Genomic DNA, 20,782 nt, shown 5'->3' with positions numbered 1-20,782 from the left:
GAATTTCTTCCTCTTCCCTCCCACAGGCTCTGCAGACATCCTGTCCCAACAGGCTTGCATGACTTCAAAGCGGCCTCCTCTGGTAGTAGCAATATCCAAAAGCTGGAAGTTTCCCAACCAGCCTCCCATCTGGTTTCTGCCCCGGCTGCCGTATTGCATCCTAGAAACTAGAAACCCTGGGACTCCCCCAGAATGCACTGCTCTCACGCCCCCGAATCCTACCATCTGGAACTGTCTCTCCTCCTCCTCACCAGTCCCCACCTCCACTGTCATAGGGGAACAGCAGCAGGCATTTTTAACGTTTGCAAGGAGGCACCTCCTTTTGTGACGATGCAGTTCTTGTTTTCAGTCTTCTTTTGGAGGCCTATCCCTGTCACCCTTCTTGGTAATATCAACATCCACAGGGATGACCCCTCCAGCATCTGGTCTCACATTTCCCTGACAGTTTACTTTCGGGACCTTTCCCTCCAGCCCCAGCCATTCGTTCCCGTGCCCATCACTCATTACCCACCATCCCCAGGAGCTGCACCTCCTCTGAAATCTTACTTCCAACGCCACGCTCTGAGCCCCTGGACCTCCCACTCAGCACCGACCCAACCCAACACACTGCTTCCCAGTTCTGTATCTCCAGACTCACACGGCCAACTTCTTTCACATTTCCACCTTGATGCTTCACAGACATCTGAAACTTAGCATGGCCAGGACACAATTCCTGATTTTCCCCTCAAAGCTCTTCTCTCACCATCTTCCCCACCCCACAGCCACTCACCATGCAACTCAAGCCCAAAGTGTACAAGTCAGCCGGGATTCCCGTCTTCCCCTTACCTCTGTATCCAGCCCATGAGCAAATCCCATCAACGCTACCCCTAAAATATATCTCAGTCCCGTCCACTCTTCCCCACTTCCTCCATCTCTCTTCCAGCTGGGGCCACTGCCACCTTGCCCCAGGCCTATGCAGTACAGCTCCTTGAGACTCCCCTCCCCACACAGCAGAGATCAGTCATGGCACCCTCTGCCCCAAGTACCCAGAATGCAGTTCCCCCACCACAGTCCTCTTTGATGCTCAGGTCTTCCCATTCCTTGACTATATAATGCTCACTCCTACCTGAGGCCTTTATGCCACCTGCTCCCCACACCTGGAATATCCTCCCCCAGTTTCTGCATGGCTGACTTCATCTTGTCATTCAGGTCTCGGCTACTTGAAGAGGCGGATGTCCTGACCACCCAATCTGACGTAGACACCCAGTCACCTTCAAGCATGTCATCTGCTTTTAATTCTCTGTAGCATTTATTACTTGAGGGTTTTTTACTGATGGCTTGTTTATTGTCTATCTTCCTCCACAAAAACGTAAGTTTCATGCACACAGGGACCCCACCTGTCTTGTCACCACCAGGACCAGGCCCATAGCAGGTGACTCAGTGAGTATCTGTGGATGAATAAATGAGGGCTTGTGGGTGGATTTCATAAGCATATCTTTGAGATTGATTAGGCTGTTAAGTGTCCAGGAACTTGCAGAATGTTTTAGAGACTATCTCTCAGACTATTGTATTCATTCTTATGTGAGCTAAATAAATCTGTTCACAGCAGGTGCCTCTATCTGACCTTACCCTGGTCCCCACAGGCTTCTTCCAGAAGAGCACAAAGGGTTAGGTGCCATAAGAGCTCATAGAATATTCATCCAGATGCCTTCAAGGGAAACAGGAAAATATAAAGTGAATAATACTGATGTTATATGTGCTTCAAGATCAGTCCCCCTCGACAGGCATTAGTATTCTAGTTCCCTCAGCCCCGGGCATTTCTTGGTAAGAAATATTCAGTGATCCCTAAGAACACGTGAGGTCCTCCCCACAACCTTATGGAGATACAGTCAAGGCACGGTAGAAGGCAGCTGCAAAGCTCATGGTGTCAGAGAAATGGGAGAGGCCTTCCCACAACCCCAGGTTCTGAGCAGAGCAGGCAGCTAGGACAGGGCAGGCAGACCTGGAAACACCAAAGGAAGAGGCAGCCATGGTGTAGATCTCAGCCTGGGGCTGTTCCTGAGAGCGGACAGCCCAGCCCCGCCCCCGGAGTGGCCTGTTGTATTTGTATGCACAGGGAAGAAAGCATTTTAGGATTTGTCTCAAGGCTCAGCCTGACTGGGCCCCCCTCACCTCCTCACCCTTAGTTGTCTGCCCTCTTGTTCCCTATCCTGCAAACTGACCCCAACCCCTCAACGACCATTTTCCCTTACTTCTGGGACTGTTTTTTATTGCTATGTGATATTTTGACACATGTATACAATATGTAATGATCATACCAGTAACTGAGATATCCATCTCCTCAAACATTTTTCTTTTGTGTTGAGAAATTACAGTTCTTCTAGCTATTTTGAAATATACAATAAATTATTGTTAACTATAGTCACCCTACTGCGCTATCAAATACTAGAACCTACTCCTTCTATTTAACCATGTTTTTGTACCTATTAACTAATCTCTCTTCATCCCTACTCGCCCTTCTTCACTTTCCAACTTCTGGTAACCACCATTCTACTCTATCTCCATGAGATCCACTTTTTATAGCTTCCACATATGAGAACATACAATATTTGTCTTTCTGTGCCTGGCTTATTTCACTCAACATAATGACCTTCAGTTCATTCATGTTGCTGCAAATGACAGGATCTCATTCTTTTTATGGCTGAATAGTATTCCACTGTGTATATATACCACATTTTCTTTACCCATTCATCCACTGATGGACACTTAGTTTGAGTCCATGTCTTGACTGCTGTGAATAATTCTGCAATAAACATGGGAGTGCAGATATCTCTTTGATATACTGATTTCTTTTCTTTTGTATATATACCCAGTAGTGGGATTGCTGGAATATATGGTAGCTCTATTTTTAGTTTTTGAGGACCCTCCATGCTATTCTCCATAGTGGCTTTACTAATTTAGATTCCCACCAACAGTGTAGAAGTGTTTCCCTTTCTCTGTAGCCTCACTGGCATTCATTAATTTTTGTCTTTTTGATAGTAGCCATTCCAGCGGGGGTGAGATGGTATCACATTGTGATTGTCATTTGCATGTCCCTGATGATTAGTGATGTTGATCACTTTTACCTATACCTGTTGGCCATTTGTATGTCGTCTTTTTAGAAATGCCTGTTCAGTTCTATTGCCTATTACTTAATCAGATTGGGTTGATTTTGGTTTTTTGTTTGTTTGTTTTTTGCTATTGAGTTTTTTGAGTCCCTTATTTATTCTGGTTATTAAGCCCTTGTCAGATGGATACTTTGCAAATATTTTCTCCCATTCTGTAGGTTGTCTTTTCACTTTGTTGATGCCCTCCTGTGCAGAAGCTTTTTCACTTGGTGTAATTCCATTTGTCTATTTCTGCTTTTGTTGCCTGTGCTTTTGCAATTTTACCCAAAAAATCTTTGCCCAGACCAATGTCCTGTAGTGTTTCCCCAATGTTTTCTTCCAGTTCTTTCATTGTCTCAGGTCTTCCCTCTAATTCTTTAATCCATTTTGAGTTGATTTCTGTATATGGTGGAAGATGAGGCTCTGTTTTATTCTGTGTATAGATTATTCTGGGACTTCTGCATGAGCTGTTTCATCTACTTCAATTGCCTCCTCCTCCTGTCTTCAGGCAAATACTTGCTGGTCCTTCAGCTGTCCATTTAAATATTACCTCATTCTTTTGATACCATTTACTCAACAAGTATTTATTGTGTGCCTATTATTTATGGGGTTGCCAGGAGCTTTTCTGCGTTTTGGAGAAAATGGCAGTGATCAAAATAGACAAAATCCTGCCTCCATGAGCATGCATGGCAGTGGAGGATGAACAATTAAATATGTGATGATGCATAATGGCAATAAATATTGTGAAGAATAAGGTAGAAGAGGACAGCAGAAAAGTTGGGGTGCTTTTTGTAGGAGTAAACAGATAAGGCTTCTAGGAATACAGGTGGCAATGGAAGTGGCATTTGAGCAGAGACCTGACTAGCATTAGAGCATGAGGCATGCAGGTGTCTGGAGAAGGGAACTCGGGCAGGGCAGAGGATGAGCGCAGAGGCCCTGGACATGGGCTTGGTGGGCAGGAAGAGCATGGAAGCTATGTGGCTGGAGCAGAAAAATCAGGTGGGCAGGGGTACTGGAGGTCACGGTGAGGAGTTCGGGTTTTGTTCTGACTGACTGATGGAAACCACTGGAGAGTGAGAGCCGGGGAGTGGCATGGCCTGATTCACCTCCTCCATGAAGCCCCCCTGGCTCCCAAGGTGTGTGTGCCTACATGGTGCCCTCTCTTCCCCTCGTATCTCACCTCTCAGCACTGAAATCCGCCTGTCTGCTCCCCATCTGTGTGCTCACAAGGGCAAGGGCTGTGCCTCATTCACCGTCACCCTCAGGGTGCCCTGCAGAGAGTCGGTATGCGGTAAATGGGTGTCCAAAGAGTGAGCCCGCGAGCCGCCTAGACCAGCATCGCCGCCCCCGGCCTGGGGCGCGGGGCCTCGCGTGGGTTCGCCAGCGGCGTCCGCGTGCATGCGCGCACCCGCGCGGCGACCGTATAACAGGCATCAGCCTTTCTGTTTTAAAGCAGATCGACCCATCTGAGCAAAAGACTCTGGCCAATCTACCGTGGATTGTGGAGCCGGGCCAAGAAGCCAAGAGGGGCATTAATACCAAGTATGAAACCACGATTTTCTGATACTCACCGTCCTCCTGTCCTCGCGGTGCCTTGCTCGCCAAGCAGTCCCGGAGCAGGCTTTCCTTCGCGCCTCCGCGTCCACCCAGCCCAGGAGGAACACTGCTCTGAGCGTGCGGCCTTGTTACGGGCGAAAGGCCACTGGCCATTCCTGGGGAAGTTCTTTCTGCACCAGTGACGGAAAACGCAAGACTTTCCGGTTGCAACCCCCGAGAGGCGTGAGTTGAGATGGGTTTTCCCTGATGCTCCCGACTCCCCTCCCCACCACCTCCCAAGGTATTTCTGATGACTCCGCCCCAGTACTTGCTTTGCTTCATTTGGGGATAATACCTTTTCTTAAAAAAAAAAAAAAAAAGTAACGGGGATCTCTAATACTGCCTAAAAGTATGTTTTCACTGTCAGCAGTCTTAAGGGTGAAATCAGAGCAGCACTACCCCTCCCACCTCCAAAGCATCTGTAAAATCATTCTATCATTGAGTATCAGTTATTGCAAAAGGACAAAAACAACTCCCGTGATATGATTGCCAGGAGATTCTGTTTCCCGATTTCTATATTTGTGGATTTTATATGTAATCAACTATGTCAGAGAAAGAAAACCTTTCAACTGAATGATTGGTTCAAAAGGAAAGAATGATTTAAAACAGAGGAATTTATTATGCACAGCAAAATGTGTCTTGTATTAAATATTTTTATTATAAGAATGTTTCATTAATGCATTGATAAGAAAACTAGGTTAGTTGTGAGGGATGTTTCTGGTTTCATTTCAAATAATTAAATTTCTACTGCTACTACCAAGAGGACTGGCTCAGTGGTGGCAAAATAGTGGTGATGCTCCCTAGAGCAGGAGGCCCGAAAGTGCTGAGGCAGCCATCAGCCTGCCAAGATTGTTTTTTTAATCTTCACAGTGTTTTAAAGAACATGTTAAAAAAAAAAAATCTAGTGCTCCTGCTGTCAAGATTTCTGTCATGGAAACCTTGTTTGAGAAAGGTGTTAATAAAATTCTATTGCAAAAATTTCTTTTTCTAGAAAAAATAAATACAAAAAAAAGAAGAAATTCCAAAGTAATAAAACTTTTCTTGAGACAAACAAAAAAAAAAGTTTGCTTACTATTTGATTAAATAAAATTTACTTACATTTCTTTAAGGTATTTTAATTTTTTAATGTCTCTGTGGAGTATTTGTATGATACCATAATGTATATTTATGTAGAATCAAATTATATAAACAGTACCAATATCATTATAGAAAAAATAACATTTTAATGTATATTGTTCTAACAATCATATTGTGAATCATTTTGAAGTTCATTATAGCGATATTGATAAATTGTGGAATTGTCTTAATGTTTTTTTATTAACTGATATTATTTTAAACCTAATGATCAGTTACATTCATCAGTTGGTGAGTTTTGAAGAATAACTACATTTTATTTCAAACTAACAAATGTATATGGTTTTAGTTCAGTGTTGAAGAATTTTAATACAATATTAAATTACTTGAACTGAACAGTTCCTTGTATATATTTTGCCTATTCACTGTTGATATGTATGTAGCAAAATGAGAGTTAAATAACACTAAAATATGGTACCCGGAGGCAATTGTATAGGAGCAAAGTCAATAGGAGCTTTGCTGAAACAGAAGCATATGTGTAAATAAGCTTGGGCTTCCAGTTATAAATTTTGTAATTTTTGTCATTATTTATATCCTATAAAAAAAAGCACACAAAAATAAAACAGAAGTTGTACAGCAGTGGTGCTTGGCATCGTTCTGTGAGCACCTTCCCCACTCCCATTTAGGAGCAGAACCAAAGGCCCAGACTTCTCAGCATCTACAGCTAAAGGGACTTTTTTAATTGGCAAAATTGTTAAGAAAAGTTGCATAGTTCCAAGTTCAACCAGTCTGAGAAAGATACACAGGCCTCTGAAACTTTAATTTCAGCCCTAAGTCCCCACTGCCTTCTTTTAAATATTAAAGCAGACTGTACGGAGGAATTGTCAAGACAGGCATCTCTAAAAGAGAAAGGATCACCAAACTGGATCACTGTTAGCACAGCATCGATGGTATGTTTGGAAAAACATTATCTACATGGTCATCAGTCCTCTCATTTTTTCCTACACACACAGCAGCCCCATAGACCAGCGCAGGGCAGGAAAAAGGAAGGACTAGGCCTACAGGGGGCAGACGAGAGTCGGCCCATGCATTGACGAAGAGATTTGCAGCTGATTTTCTTCAAGGGGAAATTTGACACGTTGATAACTTCAATAACCATGGGCAGGGGGGGTCATTGAATGCTAACATTGCTCAAAAAAGGACTTGAATTCAATTATTCCATTTAATTATTTCTTACTAAATTGTATTCTATGACAAATTTGAGTGAATGAACCCTATGAAAATTATTCCTATTTAGTTCATTAATAAGTCATGGAAATGATTTTTCTCAAGACACACAAGATTTTCTCAAGTTGGAATACTTGGGAATATTGCTGGTTCAAGGTTTGGATAAGATGGAGCAGAAGACAGACAGGCTTGGATAAAGGAACAAGTGACCAAATCCTCAAAAATCAATAAAAATTCACACCTGGATTCAAGGTAGCATCATTCCTAATTATTTCTGAAAAGAAATGAAAATTTGATAAGTGGTCTAGCCTCAAGAGAATTAGAATATAATGGCCATTTTCAGGAAATCTGTAGGAAGAAGACTTAAAAAATAAATAAATAAATTTCTAAGTTCTCTTTTTAGATAGGCTAGTCGATCTGAAGGTTCGAAACATTTTTTGAAATAAAGTTGGGCGACTAGCCAACACAGCCAGCGCAGAGCCTACATGCAGCAAGGCCCTGCTGAGCCACTCCATGCTCCAGTCCTTTCTCCCCAACAGTCAGCCAGGCAGCCCCACATTTACTGCTGTCCGTGCCTCTAGGCAAATGGACACAAGCATCTGCCTGCCCCACCAACAGAGTCCTGCTTCCCACAGAAACCAGTTCCAAAGCAAGCAGAGACGGTGCTTTGAACTTGCTCAGGCCTTTTGACCGTCACCATGCTGCATATTGTGACTCCGTTAGTAGCTAGGAGCTGGAACTTATTTTTGTGGTTGAAATAATCCTGAGACCTTGGTGCCAACCAGGGGAATGCCACCTCTACTTAACTGTTTCTGTCTTCAGCTCAAGTCAGTCTGCTTATTGAGAACTCACTCTGTGCTTAGCATGGCGTCAGTTTCCTTAGAGTTGCTTCTGCAAAGGTGATCATTCTACAGCCAACATATTGCACTCAGTGTGCAACTCATCAAAAATCATAGCTACAAATTATTATTAAAACAGTTGTTTTTCTCTCCAAAACCTCAGAGACCTATATTTGGGGGGAAAAAAAAAAGCTGCATGGGCATTTAATTTTCCAAGAGTAGTTAATGACCAGTGATGTGAAGACTTACACATCAGGCTGAAATAAGAGATCCTTCATTTGCCATCTCCAATGGGGTCACCCGGCGGAAGGTGGCGACTGCAGCCACGGAGGTTTAATCAGGGCTCCTAACTTGGTTCAGACAGTGGAGGAATGCAGGTATCAGAGTACAGACGAGCTAATGGACATGTTCCAAGCCCTGCTATTTAGGACATCTTGAAGTTCTGTCTCATCACCACAGTAAGAGCAAGAGATGGGAGTCAGATTTTACAACCAAAGTCAGCTCACGATGTGGTAATAAAAACCATGCAAAGCAATTCATATTCAATACCTAATTTAATTGTCCTCTGGATGTCGCAGTGCCTCAATCAAGCATCCCAACAGCTGCTCCCCAGGGAGCCTGCCTGCCTGCAGCCCTCCCTCTCAAGTGGCAGTAAGACACATGGGAAGTCAAGAGGCCCCCAAGTAAGAGGCAGCATCAGCTGTTTTCTGACATTTGAGAGGCGGATTTCTCTCTGATTCTCAAAAGTGCATGCTCAGTTTTCTGAGAGGAAAAGAAACAATGCCAGTGTGCTGTGTTGAGTCAGGGGAGACTGAGAAAGACGAAAGGTGCAAGTGGATTCTGGAATCCCATTTTAGCAGGCCGTTTCTGGGGTGTGGCTTTGAGCAGGTTGCAAACTCACATGCCTTCCAAGCCATATAGGTGACATGAGTGAGTGGGGTGGGAACTGTGACTCATCTCAGGGGCAACCGCTGCCGAGTTGCAGATGGTTGTTGCCAGGCAGAAAGGTCCACAGATTTTCTAATAAATCTGGATTTTATGCAAAATCATTGGGTTTTGAAGCGTTGGCAGCAAACTCTGTTTTAAAAAATAAGTGTGAGCCACACAGAACTCATCTGTGGGCTGGGTGTGGTCTATGCATCACTTGTTTGTGAACTCGTTTAGTAGCTTTATGACTTTCTGAGATTCCACGAAGCTTCAGCAACCTCACAGCTAGATACCCAGTTACTCATCAGGAAAACAGAGTGTTTGTGGCTGGGGTGAGTGGGTAGAGGAGGCAGAGATTCAGGGGTCGGTGACATTTGTTGAATTGCTGTTATTCACTAGGTTTGTTTTGGGGAGTATCAGTTAGGAATTGAACTAAAGGACTAGTAGCAAAGACCAGCAATAACAATCTCTTAAACGAGGTAGGGGTTGAATTTTCCCTCATGTAACATGAACTTCAGAGATAGGCAGTACAGAGCTGGAATTGTAGCTTTATAATATCATTGAAATCTCAAGATCCTTCCGTATTTCTACTCTGCCATCCTTTGGAAGTGGCTTTTAGCCTCAAGAATGCCTCATTGTCACAAAATGGCTGCTGGAGCATCCTCCAGCACACACATATTCCAGGCATTAGAAAAGATGGTAAGGACCATAGGATGGAAGCATTGTCTAGCTGAATAAGGCAAACTTTTAAGAGCTTTCCTGGAAGCTCCACCCCACAACTTCTGCGTACAGCTCATTGGCTACCCCTGCATAGGAGGATGGAAAATGTGACTGCAATCGTTAGTTTTAGCTGAGCACACTGCAGCCCCCAACAATGCAGGGGTTGTTAGTGAGGAAAAGGAGGAGATTGGATATTGTAGTGGTCACTGGCAGTGTCTACTACAGTGGGAATCATCACAATAATAGCTAAAAGGCAAACACAAGCACACACAGGTGAGACATTTGAACAGAGAAAGCAGTGCCTGTAAGAGGGATTGATGATAATCCTGACAGAATTGCTCTATAAATTAGCCACCAAACCTGAGCAGGAAAGATCCCCACAGCTGTGTTAATACGCACACCAAACATCTGTGCTGCCCAGCAAGCTCCTGAGAATGTTATGGGCAGAGCAGGCACAAAGAGGCATGCTGCATCAGCAGACATCGCAGCACCATGGGTGATGCTAAAGGAGGAGACTGGCAATGACTTGGTTGGGCATCAGGGGTGAGAGTAGAGGGCACTGGCTCTCAACCTCCGCTGCACACTGGAATCACCCGGGGAAATTTAAAGGCTCCCTAGGAAGTGAATCCTTGAGGAGATGAACCCATTTGCTGAAGTCACACAGCTGGAAAGTTAGTGTAGTTAGGGTTGAACTTAGATCCACTTGACAGCCAAAGCCACACATATACCACCACACTCCCAACCTACTGGCGCCAGCAACAAGCCCAGGGTCTTTTCTCCCCTTGTTCCCAGTCCTCCTTACCACTTGATGGGTGTATGCATTGCCCAAAGAGAATCAAGTTTGGGATAGTTCAGAAGAAAGCAGGTGACAGCTTTCCCGCTAAGCAGTGTCTGTCTCCTAAAAGCCAATGGCCATAAGGAGAAGGAGGTGGTAGAGGAGGGTGCCTGGAGCAAGGTGTCTGCCATGGAACAGAAGCAGCAGGGTTCTAATTTGTAAATCATGGAGATTTGGGCAGTACAGGAATGGGGGTTTGTAACTGGGACAAAAGATAATTATTATGCTGTTTATTGAGATCCGTGTCAGATTCTTGACATATTTTTCTTTTTTTTTTTTTTTTTTTTTTTTTTTTTTTTTTTTTTTTGAGACGGAGTCTTGCTCTGCCGCCCAGGCTGGGGTGCAGTGGCCGGATCTCAGCTCACTGCAAGCTCCGCCTCCCAGGTTTACGCCATTCTCCTGCCTCAGCCTCCCGAGTAGCTGGGACTACAGGCGCCTGCCACCTCACCCGGCTACTTTTTTGTATTTTTTAGTAGAGACGGGGTTTCACCGTGTTAGCCAGGATGGTCTCGATCTCCTGACCTCGTGATCCGCCCGTCTCGGCCTCCCAAAGTGCTGGGATTACAGGCTTGAGCCACCGCGCCCGGCCAAGATTCTTGACATATTTTTCTAAGCCCCACAAAAGCCTTGTACATTAGGCTCCCTATTTGACAAATCAGGAGAGTGAGGCTCTAAGGGGCTGCATCTTTTCAAATGAAAGGAAAAGGAGAAGGGGGGAGATGAAATCAAGATGGCAGAAGAAAGCACATAGATCCACTAACCCAGGCCTGCCACTAATTTGAAATGAATCCCTTAAGAGTTTCAAAGTAGAAACAGGCTTCTCCAAAGGGAAGGCAACAGTAGCTCTGCTACCTTCCCTGCTCAATGCCTGAATCATCCGAGAGTTGAGAGCAGGTTGGGCAGCGGCCAGGTGCTGGCAAATCCAATTCATTCCAACCCACCTCTCCTGTCCATTGCCTTCTATCAGAATGTTCCTGCTGCTTTTTCCAAAGAGCAATCTCTACAGGCACAGATACAAGTTAATCCGACTACCAAAAGTAGAAGCTCCTCGGGAGCAGACAGCATCTGGTGTCTTCTCTGAGAGCTTAGTAGCGATGTATCTGTCCTGATGCAAGTGGGTAATGAATGAAATGCAGAACTGAAGTGATGCTCTTGGACCCTCCAGCCCAGGGGCTTCAATGAGAAGGTACAGGGAGTGTTACCCAGTGGAGACAGAAGGCCGTGGACCAGAACCCAGCTCCACCACTTTGCTGTGGGGCCCTGGAAACCTAACCTCTCTGCATCTGTTTCCCCACCTATGAAAGAGAGATAACACCTTGCAGCACTGTTATGATTCAGTTAAATAATGTATGGAAAGTGCCCAGCCTGTGGGCTTGGCACAAAAAAGGCCCTTAAAAAATAGTAGCTCCCTTCCTTCCTTCCTTCTAAAAGACTTGGTGTGTCTCCAGAGGTTAATTGACAGAGAGTAGGGCACTAAGCCCAAGGTGAAGGGCTTAGTGAAGGGCCCACTGCTAATTGAAGGTGAATATAAGAACGTCTCCAAAACCATCACATAAGCTAATGGATGACCTTCCCTAGCTAGTGAAACCAAGCCTTATGACCCCTAGGCTGATGTCATCTGCCGCTAAACCTAGGAGTATTCTACTTCCAGTTGTAACTGACAGGCGACTTACAAGCCTAAGAGTCTTGGCCTGTCTATAAAGAATGGCAGATTTGGATTCTAGCCCTGGCTTTGTCACCAATTAGCTGCTGGGGTTTAGTTCTTCCTCTAAAAAATGAAGCTGCAGTCTGCAGATCCACTCAACTCCTGTGAAGATAAATGAGAGTTGGGCAGTGATAAACATTTGATTGAATGTGAACGTGTGCTCCCGCTCCTCAGAACAGCCACCTCGGTACTGAGCAGGAGTCTCCACTCACGTGCTCAGTATTTTCCAGTTTGATCAGTTGCTCTGAACCCCCAGACCCAAACTCAGGCCCAAACTCAGGCCTCAACCACCCTCTCTAGTTACATATTCCAGCCCTGGGTGATGGAAATTACAGAGGCAGATTTTTCTATTCATTTCTCTGTGATAAGGAGCATTCCCAGTCCTGAGGGACTGACCTCATAAATGAATTTACAGTGAACACCAGCGACTTGTTTTCCTGAATCTTAATTGAAATGAGAATTTCCCAAGTTCTGGTTTTCTCACATCACTTGACTCAGGAGCAAGTCCTTCTTGGTGCCAGATGACTTCAAAGGCCTGGTCTCTGCTGCGTCTCAAATGCGACCGACCCCCTTCTTCTGCCCCTCTCATGTGAGCATATACAGTAGTTCTGTAGTTAAACTCATAGCCCAAGAGCAGCGGATTTTCTAATTCAGGCGTTTTAGTAACTGTATAGGATATCCATGGTCCTAAGGGGAGTGGTTATGAGCAAGGAATGTATTCCAGTGACAATCTTCAGAGACTAAGAATTATTAGAAAATCATTTTCTCCTTCGCTAAAGGTCAGTGAGTAAATTATAATATAAAGCGTTTGTGGAATAATAGACGGCCATACTTGCTGACTTAAACACTCCAGGGATATGTTTATTCATTTTATATAATTTGGTAGCAAACCTCTTTTATCCAAGTAAAGTTTTACTTTCCCCTAATGATGTTTCACAGAAAAAGGCCAAACTAAAACGGCAAGATAAAATGCTGGTGATATGCTACAACTGCATTTGACAGTCTCATGATATCCTCATGGAAGGGGAGAACGTAGACTGTGTCATGAACACGTGGGCAGATTCATCACATGGAACTCTGGAGATGAATTCCAGTCATCCAACAAGTGTTTACTGAGGCCCTTATTGCAATGCGAGGCTCATGTTAGACTGTACAGTCCTGGCTTTCAAGGAGCTTATGATTTACTGGGGACCTCAATAAGCAAGCAATTCCAAAATAAGAAAAGCCATGACAGAGAAAAGAGAATGCTAGGAGAGGGCAGGGCAGCCCTTCAGCCCTTGAGGGTCATCTCAAAGAATTTGTGAAACATAGGGAGTTAGGGGAAAAAGAAAATTGGTGAGAGGACAGCATAGAGAAAACAGCATACACAAAGCTACAGAAGAGAACTCGGAGCAGGTCCAGGGTTTAAACAGAAGTGTAAACACAAAGTTTAAACAGAGAAGTTTAATGTGACTCAGATGAGTGCTCTAGAAAGATCATGCAGAGGGGCACAAGTGGAGGCAGAGATGGCAGCTGGGGCTGTTGCCAGGCAAAGAGGAGGGGGCTCAAATGGCATTGCAGAATGTCCCCTGAGCACTGTCGTAGTGCAGGCAATGAGATAAGTGCTTCACAAGCTTTATCTCATTAAATCCTACAACAATCCAGAGGGAGAAACGGATCCTCATTTTTCAGATAAGACCACTGCTGATACTGTCCTGTTTTCTTATCATCTGTTGTCCCCATGATCTCTCAACAACTAAAATGTATTTATTTATTGCTTCCTCTGCTGCTTAAAACAGTGTGTGGCACATAGACAAGGCGTACAGGACAGATAGGTGGGTGTATAAGCAGCCTGCTCAAGGACTCCAGCCAAGAAGACACTAAGTTAAGGGGTCCATGCCTGCTGCATTCACTGTACTTACCACACTAATTTGCAAGTCTTAGTCTCTCTGCTGGTCCTTTTCACTCTCCTGGGCTTATCCCTCATCCCACTGATCTCCAGACTGCCCTGGACTCAGTCTCGGGGCCCCCTGTCTTCTATCTACACCCACTTCACTGCTGATTTCATCTAGTCCTCTGATTTTAAATATCATCAATTCACTGATGACTCTAAGATTTCTACCTCCAGCGTGGCGCTTTCCCATGAACTCCAGAGCCTTGCATCCCGCCTACTCAGCATCCCCACCTGGATGTCTAACGGGCATCTCAAACTTACTGTGTCCGCAAAGCTGCTTTCATTGTCTTCTTCATCTCAGCTGACAGCAACTCTCTTCTTCCAGTTGCTCAGGCTAAAACCTTGCATCATTCTTTTCTTGTCTCTCTCACAACCTTTATCCAATCCATCAGCAAATCCTATTAACTCTTATCTTCAAAATATGTCCAGAATCCAACTTGTCACAAGCTCTGCTGCTGCCACCCTAGTCTGGCCCACCTTCATTTTGTCCGGATGATTACAAAAGCTTCTCACTGGTTCCCCTTTCAATTGATTCCCACTGCCTGGATGATTCATTAAAGCTTAAATCATATCACTCCACTGCTCAAACCTCCTACACTGGCTCCGAGTCAAAAGTGAAGTCCTTACTGTGGCCTAAGAGGCTGCCTCTGGTGCTACCCCAATTCCTTTCTGCCCACCTCTCCTGTTAAGACTCCCCACACTCACCCTTCTCCAGCCACATGGGCCACCTGGCTGCTCCCAGAATACACCAACCCATGGAGTCTGCACCTGCTGTACCCTTCAGAATGGTTTCCCGACAGATGCATAGCTCACTTCCTCACATCTTTCAGGTCTGTACAAGTGTCAGCTTCTGAAAGAGCCAGTCCATCTAAAACTGTAACCCCTTCCCCTCCGCTTGTACATACCACCGAACTCACTATAGATTTTACTTATTTACTTTTTCTGTCTCTCCCTGGCCCTTAACTGCTGTAGAGCAAGAATTCTGTTTTGCTCACTCCTGTATTCCCAATACCTACAACAATGCCAGGCACATGGTACATCTCAGTATTTATTAAACCAATGCATGAACAAACTAAGTCAATAAATAAATGAATTCTCTTTTTTACAGGATCTTCTTCATGCCAGCCACACCGGGCAGGAACCATCAGAGAGACACAATGAGGAGGCACTCAGAAAATTTTGATAGAATTGAATTTACATATAGCTGATAAAGCCTAGATAGAAAGGTTGATGGATTCAGCTTGAATCTTTGACTTTAGTGGTCTAATCAACAGATAAATGACAAGCAAAGAATGAAACAGTCCAAAAATGTTTTGAAAACAATTTTGTGAATTTTATTTTTACAAAAATTTTTTAAATTCATATTTTAAAATGTATACCAAGGCAAAAAAAAATCATATAAGCTATATCATAAATACAAGAGAGTTTCAAAACACACAAGAGACATATAATGTAAAAAAAATTTTATATATACAAAGTCCAATGTAATTTCTAATACAAAACAAATACAGCAAGGGAAAATGCTTTAAAAATGCTCATCTGCAAACTACAAAACAAAATCCTCCTCTTGACTAACTGCATGAACTGCCATGAAATTTGCACCTCCATCATACTAGGTGTCTCTTCTTTCTTCATGTTACCTTGTCTTTCTTCCCATTTTTCTTTTAAGACAGGGTCTTGCTATGTCACCCAGGCTGGACTCCAACTCCAGGGCTCAAGGAATCCTCCTGTCTTAGCCTCCCAAGGAGCTGGGATTACAGGCACGTGCTACCGCACCCGGCTCTTCATTTCTTTTTAAGACAAAGGCCATTCAAGGCTTTTTAAAAAATTGATGTGTGTTGTTATACTTTAACAGTCAGTGGCTTTTAATTCCAAAAGGTAATACTTTATGCTCTGAGCTATATGTGAGATGAGCCCCAAAACAGTGTGTACAAATAAAATTATGATTTGCGTATTCTAAGGAGACATACCATTTACAGAAACTCCTTTTGATAAAATTAAGGTTTCACTTTTCACATTTGCTTAAATCACAGTAAGCCTGTAAACTAGCTCCTCGATCCACCACTTAAAAACAAAAGCCTCCTTAACAATGCAAAAGGTTGCATTCACTGTATTTATGGTTCCATCAAAGGCTAAATAGCTTATCTAAAATACATCTGAGTGATCTATTCCCTTACCCTCTCCCCGACCTACCCCACAGTTATACTAATATGCACCAAAAATAAAAACAAGTTATCTGCTATTGACACTAGTAATCATTTTAGTTCCAGTTACAGAAACAAAAAAAAATCTTTGAATTTTGATTATTTTTTCTGGGAACCACGTCGACTATTAATTTATCTCCATTGCCCTTAATAATATATTTCAGAGAAAATGTTTCTTTAGATTTAAGCTTCAACTAAAGTTTCTGATCAGGAGGTCAAAAATAGCAAGTTACTGAGTTTTTTCCCCTGTCAAAAGCAATTTTTCCTGATTAACCCTGGAAATAAAAGAAGAGAAAGGAAAGAAGGAAGGAAAGGAAGAAGAGAGAAAAGGGAAAGGAAAATAGGTTGTTTGGAAGGTTAATCTTCTAGAGTTACAGTGACTCTTCTGGAACTACGCAGAAAACCAGAGAACTCTCCTGAAATTCACTAAAAGAATGGCATTCACAATGCCATTCATTTAAAAGTAAATGGAATTAGATGAAAATTGTTTTACTATTTCACATATCTTAGAAAAATCTTATTAAGACTTATGATTAAAATTGGCCCCAACTCAATGACTAACATTTAGCAGTGGAGAAACTGCTTTTTAAAAAAGAAAAAAGTGAGGATTAGGAAAGATCAGGTTTATTCAAGTAATAAGTTTGATATGTAAGAAACCAGAGGGAGCAGGAATAGTGTCCAACTCAAATACTGACAACTAGAGTCCAGATATGGCACAGGGCTGCCAGCAGCTACAGTGAGAAAAGGGTAGACCAATAAAATCTACTCTTTCCAACATACAAGTTTTACTTCACAAAAAGAACTGCTGAAGGCCAGACCAGTGGCTCACATCTATAATCCCAACAATTTGGGAGGCTGAGGCAGGAGGATTACTTGAGGCCAAGAGTTCAATACCAGCCTAGGCAAAATAGGGAGACACTGTCTCTACAAGAAAATTTTAAAATTAACTGGGTGTGGTGGCTCGTGCCTGTAGTCTCAGCTACTTGGGAGGCCGAGGCAGAAGGATTGTCTGAATCCAGGAGTTTGAGGCTGCAATGAGGTATGATTATGCCACTGCACTCCAGCCTGGGTGATAGCGCAAGACCCTGTCTCCATTAAAAGAGAAGGAGCCTGGCCAGGCACGGTGGCTCACGCCTGTAATCTCAGCACTTTGGGAGGCCAAGGCAGGCAGATGATGAGGTCAAGAGATCGAGACCATCCTGGCCAACATGGTGAAATCCCGTCTCTACTAAAAATACAAAAATTAGCCAGGCGTGGTGGCACACACCTGTAGTACCAGCTACTCGGGAGGCTGAGGCAGGAGAATCGCTGAACCCAGGAGGTAGCGGTTGCAGTGAGCTGAGATCGTGCCACCTCACTCCAGCCTAGCAACAGAGCGAGACCCAGTCTCCCAAAAAAAAAAAAATGGGGCCTGCTAAATCCAAGACTCAGTTATTGAGTCTATTAAAGGAAATGCCGCAGACTATGCACACAGACACAATATTTTTACAGCAAATTTAAAGAGTGCAAAAAATCTCTTAAGATTGTATTTGGGAGAACAATACCCCCTTGGGGTAAGTGTGGTTCAAAAAGCAGACCACTGCTACCCTGAGGCACAGCCTGCATAACAGTAATAAATACAGACAGTATTAAAATACAAATTTCCTCCAAATTCTTCTCATTAATTATGGCAACCATTTTGAATGCATCAAGACAGAATTACCAACAGTACAACAAGGTATGTATTCACATTTTCATTTGCATCTTAAGGACAAACTGTTAATGATGATCATGAAAAACAAGATTAAAGGTATGTTCATTTGGGAAAAAGCTACATTAATATTATTCATCCAACCACAAACACTTTTGTAATGAATGCAATACTGCAAAACAATTCAGAGCTTTATAAAAAGTTGATATCAGAGTTTCATTAGAATTTTTTCCAATTCAAAATTTTTAAAAGTTCAACTACATTAATGCTTAACTATTTTATTCTAAAGTCTGTAAAATATATAAAATACCAAGATTATCCACAGTCACATATGTTTTGAAGTCAGGGGACACATGTATTTTCTTAAGATTGGTTCCATTTGTGTAGAAGGTCTGTGAGGATTCCCCAGTGACAACGTTCCACCACTGTTCAGAGAAAAATAAAATTCTCATTAGATTGATAATTACACTGTGTGACAATTCATAGCGCCAGCAGATCCTCTGCCCTATGTCCTCCCCGCAACCAAACTCAAAGCAAACAGGAGGAAAATGTCTTGGGTTTAATGCTGAATATACTGTTCAACCGGGTCAGCCTTTTCCTGATGAACACTAGTGATGGCCTCACTGCTCCACCTACACCTAACTCCAACTGTGAGTCATGCTGGAGAAACACACAGCCTGCTTGAGAGCTGCAGACAGGAAGCTACAGAATCCATTACGGCAGTGGCCAGACTCAACTCTCTTGTCTGCATGTCCTTCTCGGGAGAATGGGCAGAAGATTGCCCCTCTCTTCACTCAAATGCCCCTTTGCAGACACAGACTGGTATGCTGACAGAGACCCAAACTATCCATAATATGGGCTACAGGAAACAATGTTCTCTCCACTGAATCTTCCCTTTCCCCAGGTGTGATGCAAAAGCCCTTGACCAAGTTTCTTTATAAAATAATCTACATTATTTATTTACTAAGCAAACATTGAACATCTCAAACATAGCAAGGGCTCTAGCCAAGTCCTTCCTTTCCTTCCCAATCACTGAATTTGCTAATAATATTTATATTCATTTAAAAATTGGAATCATAAAGTTTACCCATCAATGTCACAGCTAAAATGGGGGCAAGAGACAATACACGTAAACTTCTTCTGAAAAGGCTTCAAGCTCACCATGATCCTGAGTATTATGAACACAATAATAGTCTCACCCACCTTTGTGCCTATGGCAGTACCTAGCATTCTGTCTTTCCCATGTGAGTGGGTCAAGTATGCATGTTCACTATTAGTAATAGTAACTGCTAAAAGTATACCCAATGGACTTTGGTAAACCTCACTGAAGCAGCATGCACTAACTTGGGATTTTCCAGAACTCACAAGTTTGCTTTGTAAAATAACAATGTAATCAAGCACATTCCACCAACCTGAGATTCATTTGTTTTCAGTCACTAAGGCCCTCAGTGATCACTTAGTTCAACTACCCAAAAAATGTACACCACCAAGAGCAAATCCTGACTGTGGACTTTGGGTGGTAATGATGTGTCAATATGGATCCATCAATTCTAACAAATGCACATATCTGGAGGGGGGATGTTCATAATGGGAGAGGCTATGTATTTGTGGGGGAAAGAGGTATACGGGAAATCTCTGAAATGAGTTAGGCATGATCATTACAGCAATTTTACAGATAAGAAAATCAAGGCACAGAAGTTAAACAATCTTGTGCAAGGTCACAAAGCTAATGAGTGGCAGAGCCAAGCTTTGAACTCAGGCAGCCTATCTCAAGGCCAAAGCCCACTCTCCCAACCATTACACTCTGCTGCCACCAAGTCATGGCACACCACCATTTATCACTATGCATTCCATACTTCAGATCAGCTTTCCCTTCCTGTGCAAGAACTATGGTGAATTTCTTGTCACTCAGTATGTACTCTGTGGCATAATGCAGGCAAACAACTAAATTATTTTTTCACTTAAGAATAATTTGGAAGTTAAGAACTTTTTAGCTTCTGGATACCTTCTTTATCTTACTGGCATTCAATTTATACAGCTTGGATTCTAAAGTAAACAGGCTCAAAAAGCCTATTTTCTTGGACACTACAGCAGCTGTTCCTTTTTACTTTTAATTTGCTCTGTGCTTTTGGATAGTCTCATTATCATGCTGGGTAGATGCAGGCTGGGTTATATCATAATCAGTTGAATAAGCTAGTAATCAAACCAGAAAGCAAAGGCAGCCTGATTGTCATTTAAATATACAAACTAAATATATAGGCTAGAAGTTCTTTCACCCTTAAGACATAACATCTATAGTATGTAAACCTATTCTGCTGCTTTATTTCAAGGTTCCCCAAGAATTCTGAAAATATGATCACTGATCTTTTTAACATCTTATAGGCCAGACTCTCAATTATGTAATGGCATTCTGTGGAAGTCAGAGAATCAAATGATGTGGTCTCTAGAAACTTGGTGTCAAAGCTGAGCAGTTAAATTTTTCAGCAGCTAATATAGCCAAAGACTCCCCAGCTTCCAACACAGACAGCAATGACTCTCTTCTAAGCATTATCCCCAGAGCAGACTGAGTTCCAGTTTATCTTTACACTGAAGAAGAACAATTGGTGGTCATTTCTCAGGATCTCCTAATAACTGAATAAAGATGTAGGTTAATGCAACATTTTGTAAACAGAATTGTGTTTTCAATGAAACTTTGTTAAGGGATAATACACATCCTTTCTTTTTTAAAAAAATTTTATTGATATATAATAGCTGTACATATTTTAGGGGTACATGTGATACAATGTGTAATGATCAAATTAGGATAATTGGGATATCCATCACCTTAAACATTTATCTTTTCTTTGTGTTGGGAACATTATAATAATTCTCGCTATTTTGAAATATACATTGTTAACTATAATTTCC

At 42.8% G+C, this 20,782-nt stretch overlaps 2 protein-coding genes across 19 annotated transcripts in view; one reads left to right on the top strand and one right to left on the bottom strand.

Moving 5' to 3' along the window:
* The window catches only part of ANKS1B (ankyrin repeat and sterile alpha motif domain containing 1B), a 1,288,070-nt gene extending 1,271,568 nt beyond the window's left edge, over window positions 1-16,502 (top strand). For 8 of the 18 annotated variants that reach the window (XM_005571953.4, XM_005571952.4, XM_005571946.4 and 5 more), the window contains 1 exon segment: window positions 4,579-6,434. In XM_005571953.4, coding sequence (XP_005572010.1) covers window positions 4,579-4,689 — 111 coding nt within the window. In that variant the 3' untranslated portion in view covers window positions 4,690-6,434. 18 annotated transcript variants of the gene reach the window in all.
* Window positions 15,291-20,782, bottom strand: part of APAF1 (apoptotic peptidase activating factor 1) — an 89,311-nt gene continuing 83,819 nt past the window's right edge. Inside the window, exon 27 of the mRNA XM_005571970.5 lies at window positions 15,291-18,300. Coding sequence (XP_005572027.3) covers window positions 18,154-18,300 — 147 coding nt within the window. The 3' untranslated portion in view covers window positions 15,291-18,153. The remainder of the gene's footprint in view (window positions 18,301-20,782) is intronic.

The sequence above is a fragment of the Macaca fascicularis genome, chromosome 11 (assembly GCF_037993035.2).
Source record: "Macaca fascicularis isolate 582-1 chromosome 11, T2T-MFA8v1.1".
Lineage (NCBI taxonomy): Eukaryota > Metazoa > Chordata > Mammalia > Primates > Cercopithecidae > Macaca > Macaca fascicularis.
Note: the sequence above shows the minus strand (reverse complement) of the source record. Positions and strands in the feature narration are given on the sequence as shown.